Source organism: Drosophila sulfurigaster, chromosome 2R (assembly GCF_023558435.1).
Source record: "Drosophila sulfurigaster albostrigata strain 15112-1811.04 chromosome 2R, ASM2355843v2, whole genome shotgun sequence".
In the NCBI taxonomy this organism is placed as follows: domain Eukaryota; kingdom Metazoa; phylum Arthropoda; class Insecta; order Diptera; family Drosophilidae; genus Drosophila; species Drosophila sulfurigaster.
Genome location: NC_084882.1, coordinates 9571816 through 9581016, shown reverse-complemented (window position 1 = coordinate 9581016; position 9201 = coordinate 9571816). Strand labels below are relative to the sequence as shown.

General features: G+C 37.2%; 1 protein-coding gene across 1 annotated transcript; it reads left to right on the top strand.

Annotated features, from left to right (window-relative positions):
• Positions 1 to 1892: 1892 nt before the first annotated feature.
• LOC133837890 (chloride channel protein 2-like) lies at positions 1893 to 8995 on the top strand. Its single transcript, XM_062268803.1, has 12 exons — positions 1893 to 2225; positions 4443 to 4550; positions 4612 to 4783; positions 4843 to 4971; positions 5314 to 5447; positions 5505 to 5661; positions 5737 to 5947; positions 6827 to 6928; positions 6986 to 7220; positions 7284 to 8246; positions 8315 to 8548; positions 8608 to 8995. The coding sequence occupies exons 1-12, from the start codon at positions 2049 to 2051 to the stop codon at positions 8935 to 8937; spliced, it is 2952 nt and encodes a 983-aa protein (XP_062124787.1). The 5' UTR covers positions 1893 to 2048; the 3' UTR covers positions 8938 to 8995.
• The last annotated feature ends 206 nt before the right edge of the window (positions 8996 to 9201 follow it).

Genomic DNA, 9201 nt, shown 5'->3' with positions numbered 1-9201 from the left:
CCTCGGCGATCCCTACATGGGTACTTACTAGATTAACCCTATAGTAATCGAACGTCGAACCACCTAGTTAATAAATATATGCGCATTAAAGCATAAGTACAAAATAACGGCAAGCATCGCTTTTGTTTTTGTTATTTTGTGGAAAAAGTATACACAAGTTTAAAGAGAAAACTTCGATTATGCTTTACATCGCTGTTTGTTTACGCGTCTTTGTTTTATTTTGTGTTACTCTTTTACTCAAACGCAGCTGTGTTTCCTAGATGATGAAATTATTGCAAGCATTTGAGTTGAGAAGTGCAAAGCGGATCCGCGATCAATTATTAGGTGAGTTACTTAAAAAATAATTTATGTATGCATTATATGTTTAATGTGTAAAATATTAAATAAGCAGATAATAAAAGAATATCAAGCAGTTAGTATAATGCATAGTTCTACAGTGGAAAGCGACAATGTGCCTAAAGAAGAGGAAGTGGAAATTATGACAGAAAATCTACGTTATAGAAATAATGACAGGGAATGCGGCCTAAAAAGAAGACAATTTCTTTGGTGTTATGATCGGTGAGTATTTTAAAAGATAATTATTTAAAAATCATTATCCACTTTAATCTATTAAGACTTTTAATCCTTTATTTCCAGATTCAATAACTGACGACCAGTTGAGAAAGGCCTTGCAGCTCCAAAAAAAAAAACGATATTTTAAAACTCAAGTTGCCTTAAAGTAATAAAAGTATCCGTCTTATTAAAATAAAGAAAAATTAAAATTAAATAAAAACTGTAATTGTAATTGTAAATTTTTTTTTAATTTATAATGGCCGACCCCTCCATGGGGTCTAATGTAAGCACTTATTTTACTGACCCTTCAATGGGGTCCCATGTAATATTTTACCGGCCGTTCCATGGGTCTAATGTAAGCACTTATTTTACTGACCCTAATATGTTGCACTATTTCACTAGTTCGTGGTAATCGAGGCGGTGGCGATTGACCCTATTTGCGGACATTTCATACAAAAACGGAAATTAAGAAACGCATGGCTAGACGCCACTTTGTAAGTAGTGACTGGCTCCTGGTAAGCGCTTATTTCACCAGCAACGAACTAGCGCTCAGAACTGCAGGGCTTAGTTATGGTGTAAAGAGTGAGATTATATATCATGAGTATGTATATACCGAAATATTAAATTTTACATGTTTATTAATGTAACTGTCGTTATTATTATTATTTTTTATTTCTTTTATTATTTTGTATGTATTTTTAAATATTTTATTCGAAATTAGCTGAAATGAAATAAATTGTAAAGTAATAATTAATAAAATAACAAGTAAGAAAGCTACCCGCTACCCATTTTAATAAAAAAGCAAACTAAATAATATACAATATACTGAATTAATATACCACAAAAATACTAAAAATATACCAAAGGTTATTTTTTTGTATATTAATGCAGTACTACATTAAAAATATATTATAGAGTTCAAAATATACCAGATTGGTAGCCAAAGCAAAAGTCTTGGCTGATGACTCTGATCAAGAATATATATACTTTATAGGGTCGTAGATGCCTTCTTTTGCCTGTTTACATACAGTACAAGGTACCCTATGGGTAGCGGGTATAAAAAGTAGATAGTTCCCATGGGGTTGATGATTCTACTGGAATCGCAAATGATATCACAACTTAGCCGGAAAAGAGAGTGAAATGGCAACTGAGGTTAGTGGGACTTATTGGCCAGTTAACTCTCACGGTTGTAGCCTGCGTCTGAGTCGACTGAGAAAATAACCGCTGTCTCTGCCGCTGTTCCGCTGCTGCCGCAGTCGGCGTCGCAGTCGCCGTTACAGCCGCAGGCTGAGGGCAACAGCTGCGGCTACTCGATCACATTTAATGGCTTAGGTTGATAAACTCATTTTGGCAGCGGCGGTGCTCGGATGTCTCCCGCTTGTGAATCCACAAAAAAAGTGCAAGTTCTAATTAACTAAAAAAAAATTAGCAATAATTAACTCGATAGCGGATATCGAGCGAGTGGAAAAATTTAAATCACTTCAGTTTTGTGCACAATGAAACGCCACAGCAATGCCGAGGACTCTGAGCCCATAGTGTCAACATCACGACAAGCTGCGCCCAGTATTCAATCGGCTGATAATTATTCAAATGGCTCCACAATGCGACAGGAGCAGGAGAAACGTGAAATCGCTGGCGAGGATCAGGATGATTTGGGATATACGCACACATTGGTGAGCAAAGAGCAAATGCAACTGCAAAGTATTAAAAATAAATATATGGAATTAATAAGGTGAAATAATATTTGAATAAGATAGAATATCCTTTTCAGTTAAATTTTTTCTGGTTAATTTTAAAACAAAACTTTAAATTTATTTTTAATTGAAATGGAATATTATTTAAAAATAAAAAATTTCCTCGACGTTTTTTAAATCTTTTAATTTTCTTATTGAATATGCTTTTCAAATACTTGAAATTGAATAATATTTAAAAACAAAACATTCTTGCAAAGGAACTATAAATCTTACATTTTGCAGATTTATTTATTAAAATACTATTTTTAATGAAATTTGTGGAAAATAGTTTGAAAAAAAAAGAATATATGTATTTTTTGCAATGAATCTTTAAATGTTCAAATTTTGCCATTTGTGATTTTTAGCACTAATACAAAATTATGTACTAAATAAAATTGCTTATATTAGCATTTAAAAATAATTTATTAAATGAAATTTCAAAGATGGTATGCCTCCATTTTAAATTTAGGTAGCAAATCACTATCCTACTCGATTCCCCTTAAATGCAGTTTTTCTTTCTAACAAATTCGTAATTAGTGAAGACACGAACCTGCTCGAAAGCTCTCGAGCAATGGCGCCGCCTTGAAAAAGCTTAATTTCGCTAATAAGTGATAAATCGTAAATGGAATTTGAACGTTTAACGTCTGCAATTAGAAATTCAATTTTATATAATAAACTTCAATTACAATTAGAATAGTAAATGGTTTAAAATTATATCAATTACACTTAAAACAAGTAAGAAAGTTACAGTCGAGTGTGCTCGACTGTGAGATACCCGCTACCCATTTTTAATAAAGGCAAAATATTGCGGTATCATTTTCAAAATATACCGAAAATACTAAAAATACTAAAAATTCAAATGGTATATTTGGTATATCGATATAGTACACCATTCAAAGTATACCTAGACGGCACAATGTGCCAGATTGTCGGCCAAAGCAACTCAGACCCCTAGTAAGTAGGCGTTTTCCCATACAAAAGTATTTCCTTAATAACTTCCACAATTTTTATCTGATCGCAACCAAATTTTCAGGAATCATAACTATTACAGTAGTTATTGTATATACCAAAATTCGTAGCTCTTGCTTTAAAATTACACTTGTTATTCGATTTTTGATTTGAACGTTTAACGTGGCAAAATTTGAAACAAACTTGATCTGCGTGCAAACATAACAAATGCTGTCGAAAAAATTATAGCTCTATCTCTTATAGCCTCTGAGATCTAGGTGTTCATACGGACGGACGGACGGACGGACAGACGGACAGACGGACAGACGGACAGACGGACAGACGGACATGGCTATATCGTCTCGGCTGTTGACGCTGATCAAGAATATATATCATAGGGTCGGAGATGCCTCCTTCTACCTGTTACATACATTTCCTGCCGGCAAAATTATTTACCCTTCTACCCTATGGGTAGCGGGTATAATTATTTATACTCCAGCTATAGAACAGATTAGTTGCTATTTGATGTACATATTATTTAGCTGAGGACAGCAAATACAACTAATTGGTAAATACGTGGTGATAATTTGTCAGTTATCTAGCCTAATATTTGATATCATAATGACATAAGTCCGGACAAGCATCAGGTCTAGGTTTGACTTGGAATTGTTTGCGTCGCTTTTTAGTTGTGCAAATATTTTGTAGTCAGCTATTCATTCAGCTTTGGCTTTGATTAATGTCACCGCTCAGTTGACGCTAATATTTTATTATATATATTTATAAATCTTTTGTTGGGAATTGTTTTTTCACTTTTTTGCGATTATTTTCCGGAGAGCTGCGTTAATTAAGCCTAATTAGCACCGCTTAAAGTGTTTAATTCGCTGCGCATGTGATAAAATGTGACTATTTTATTTACAATTCTTTTATTTTGGTTACGAACTCGGGTTCTACATGTTTACATACACACGAGTGTATCTAGCTGACTGTACAATACATATGTACTCGAGTGGCACAAGCCATACCGAGAGACATGACACGAATTGAACGACTATCTAAATATGTTAATTTTTTAGCACATCTGTTATCGAGCCGACATGTGACAAATTGTGTGGTTTTTGTCTGTATGTCTGTCACTTTATCAATCCGTCAACTTGTTTGTCCTTCCGTCTTTAAATCGCATGAATCACACTGTATAATTATATTCATTAGATGTATGGCCGATACTCGAGGGATCTGCAGCAATTCGCAGGCGACGAAGCTCGAAGATTGCGAAAACTCGCCAAGTTACGCAAACAGGAGGATAAACTCAGGAGCCAGGTGAGTTTAATGAAGATACACCAGAAGTTTATATAATAATATCCAATCTGATCATTTCTAGCTGCTAGAATTGGAAAACAATGAGCCCACTCGAATGCAAGGTTACTATGCTTGGCTCTGGCAAAAAATCGCCGATCGCATGAGCAAGGATTGGATCTTTCTCACCATTTGTGGCATCATCATGGCTCTCATTGCCTATCTTATGGACGAGGGCATACGCCTTCTGATTGAACGTAAGTTTTTGGCATTACTTTATGACTGTCGTTATATGACTTGAGTTATATCATTTCAGTTCGATTCTGGTTCTACAAGGGCATCACTGCCGATCCTTTCGGACAGTATTTCGGTTGGGTTCTGGTGCCAGTTGTGATGATGGTTTTCACAGCATTCTTTGTGCATCTTATATCTCCCCAAGCTGCAGGTAACTGCCGAATATTTATAGCTACAATTGGCATCAAACAATCTTTTATTGATACATTTAATAGTCTAACCAATTCTAAATTGCCTACGGATTTTCCAATAAATCTTAATTCAGACTGAATTTAATTCTAACTGTCTAACAAAATCAAAGAACTGCACATTATTATTTATATTTACTTTATAATTACTTCTATAATTATTGTAGACTACATCATAACAACAACATAATATCACAATCATTCAAGAAACTTTTTTCACTCAACAAACTTTTATTAGCGCCATCTATTGCTCGTAGTTAGATTTGTATCTTAGCTAACTTTATTAATTACCTCATATTCCTCAGGCTCTGGCATTCCTGAAATGAAGACCATTCTGCGAGGCGTTACACTGAAGAACTATTTGTCATTCAAGACCTTGGTGGCCAAAGTTCTTGGCCTCACAGTTGTCTTGGGCAGCGGCATGCCCTTGGGTAAGGAGGTGAGTACTTAAACAATTTTATTTCGCACCTGGTTTAAATTTGAGATATCTCTTTAGGGTCCCTATGTGCATATCGCCAGCATTGTGGCAAATTTGCTGAGCAAGATGGCGACTCCATTCCGCAGCATCTATCAGAATGAATCTCGTAGCAATGAAATGCTGGCAGCTGCCTGTGCCTTGGGTTTGGGCACATGCTTTGCAGCTCCCATTGGAGGTGAGTCGAATTCGATCTCAAATTCGAAATAGAAATAAAATTAATATTTAAACATGAACATTTATTCTTTTGTAGCTGTCTTGTTCAGCATTGAAGTGACCACCACCTATTTTGCGGTTCGCAATTACTGGCGTGGCTTCTTTGGCTGTGTGATAGGCGCCTCAGCAGTGAGACTTTTATCCGTTTGGTTCCAGGGTGCAGACACTGTCCACGCCGTGTATCCCACGAACATAGCCACAGAGTTTCCATTCGATTCCAGAGAATTGGTATTCTTCGCATTGACTGGGTGAGTTCTGTTTGAAAAATTATTTGCTTATTACAACAGTTTTGCATAGACTAGCGGCTATATTATAATTTTAAATATATTTTAAAACCTTTCTGAAAAACTTGATTTAAAAACTCAAATCTTAAACTAAGATTTTGTTTGCACTTTTATTCTTTTTTTGGAATTGAATAATTGTTCCCTTGTTCCCTTCATTTTTCTTGAAACTGTTATACATTTGTTTTATAGTTTATTAGTTATTGCATTTATTAAAATATTATATTTTTCTTTGTATGTAAATTTATATACAATACTGGACCAACACAATCATAATTCTACTGATACGTTTATATATATTACTAATCTCATGTCGAGTTTTCATAAATCGTTAGTATTTGTCTTATATTAGTTAGCTGCCTGAGAATTAATGCTATTTTTATTTCAAATATACTATTCTAAGATAAAAGTAACGAAGAACCGAAAATATCTTTCTCTAATTAGCATTTATTAGTTGCATGTTAAATCATGATTTTTTAATTTTATATCAGCTATGAATAAACATATTAAGGTTGCTTTTATATTATCTCTTTTACTAGTAGCAGAAATATAATATAAATATATTTTGCTATGTAGTAATAGAAATAATAAAAACAATTTTTTTTTTGAGTCTATCCTTTGCATGATAAATATACTATTACGTACCCAGAACTGGTTAATAGGCTTTTAAAAGAATACATTTTTATAAGGGAATTTAAAAATGTATTTGAAAGTAAACTGATCAATTGAAAGAATGCGCTCTGCTTAACAAGTTGTTATTCAAAAATGTCATTTATTTAATCCTAAAATGTGTTATGAAATAAAAAGTAAAGTACCATATTATATAAATCCTTTATTCCTTTTCAGGGCACTCTGTGGTCTACTTGGTGCTTCATTTGTGTGGATTCATCGCCACTATGTGCTGTTCATTCGCTCCAGCAAAGCGCTGAATAAGTTTCTGCAAAAGAAGTAAGTGTACACATTAAACAATCACTATACAAATATTTACTATATCTCCATTTATAGTCGTTTGCTATATCCCGCCATAATAACCCTGCTTATCTCGACACTCACCTTCCCCTTGGGCACGGGACAGTTCCTAGGCGGCGATCTTGAGACTGAGAAGCAACTGACTCATCTCTTCAGTAACTTTACCTGGACAAGCACGGATCTGAATACGGAACAGTCAGAGATAGTCTCGCACTGGACAACAAAATACACGAGTGTCTTTGGGAATCTCATTTGCTATACGCTCTTCCATGTAAGTAGCTAGTTCCCTAGACACTTCCTTAGACACTCGCTTATGAAACATTCTCCCGATTAGTTCTTCTTTTCGATTATTGGCTCTACGATGGCTGTGCCACACGGAATGTTCATTCCCGCTCTGAAGATTGGCAGTGGTTTTGGTCGCTTGATGGGTGAATTCGTTGCCTGGCTATTTCCTCTTGGCGTCCGCTATGGCGACTGCATGTCACCCATTATGCCGGCTGCCTATGCGCTCGTGGGTGCCGCAGCATTTTCTGGTTCCGTGACTCACTCCATTTCCGTTGCCGTTGTGGTCTTTGAGATCTCAGGGCAGATCGCCTTTGTGGTTCCTGTTCTGGTTGCAGTGCTGGTGGCTAATGCGGTGGCTTCGCTGTTGCAGCCATCCATGTACGAGAGCGTCATCCAGATTAAGAAGCTTCCCTATTTGCCCGATCTGCTCTACACAAACTCCAACTTGTACAAGAAGTGCGTAGAGGATTTCATGGTGAGGGATGTCAAGTACATTTGGCAAGGCATCTCCTATCAGAAGCTCAAGGAAGTGCTCAGGAAGAACAAGAAGCTGCGCTCGCTGCCCTTGGTGGAGAGTCCCGAGAACCTCATACTGCTGGGTTCAGTGCAGCGCATGGAACTGGCTAAGCTGATTGAACAGCAAATTGGACGTGAAAAGCGTATGCAGACAGCAGAACGATGGCGCGAGGAGGAGCTGAAGGAGCAGGCAGCTGTTCGACGTCCTTCGCGCTTCGAGGTGATTCCAGCAGATCAAGCACTCAGTCTGCGACACATAGCGAGTGAGGAGATGTTACCCTCGGAGAGGCGTGAAGCTCTGGAGCAGCACAAGTCTATTCTGAAGAAGAGCTCTCTGAGCTTGAAGGAACAATCCAACGATTCGCTCAACAGCGTCAATAGTGGCGAGTGGCAACTGCGTTCCGGCTACCGAAAGTCAGCTGATCAGCTTGACCTGGAATCTGGCTCCAATGAGGATCTGCAGACCACAACAAGTCCCTCAAAGAGAGTGCACTTGGTAAGGATTACCGTACTATTTTAACAACAATGATTTAATGATTTGATTGCTCCTCAATTCTGTTTCAGTGTGGTGATCGTGTTGTGGACATGTCACCCGAGGGCAAGAAGCAATGGGAGCTGGATCAGCTGGCAAAACCGATTGACTTTAAGGCGGCTGCTTGCTGCATTGATCCCTCCCCTTTCCAGCTGGTTGAGCGCACCTCTCTACTCAGAGTGCATTCTCTGTTCTCCATGATGGGCGTGAATCATGCTTATGTGACTCGAATCGGACGCCTCGTTGGCGTTGTCAGTCTCAAGGAGGTGAGTTATCCACTCTTTAGCAATCTTCTCTTAAAACTAACTCATCTCTCATCTAATAGCTCCGCCAAGCCATCGAGGAAATCAACAATCAAAGCTTTGAAGCAACTACCCAGCAACAGCAACAGCAACAGCCTGCAGATGTGAAACCTTTGCTGGCTGCCAACTCCGATGAGGGCGTAAATACCACAATTACCTCTGGCAACTCCTTGTCCTCAGCCCTTGTCATTGCCCAAGGCGGCCGGCCCATTGCCCAGGATGGTCACACCCACGTCACCATTGACCAAGTCGAGGAGCAGCCCACAAAAAACAAAATAGAATTACATTCATTTAATAGTCGAGAAAACCGACCATTAGGGTTGTCTCACATTGTCACGAGCAGGACTCAATGAACATTTGCCTAAACTATCTATAGAAATGTTAAATATTATTAAAGTTGATCACTTTTAGATCTTTCAGTTTATAAAATAAATTTTTTTTACTAGAAAACGAAAAATGTCTTTTTAGAGGCTCAAATCCAAGTTGAGATTCAGACGCATGTTTACAGCTCTTAGTCAAACATTACAACAACTCAACAGAATTTTTTTAAATTTAATTATTATTCTTTTTATTCAAGGAAATGTTCAGGAAGAACAAGAAGCTGCGATCGCTGCCCT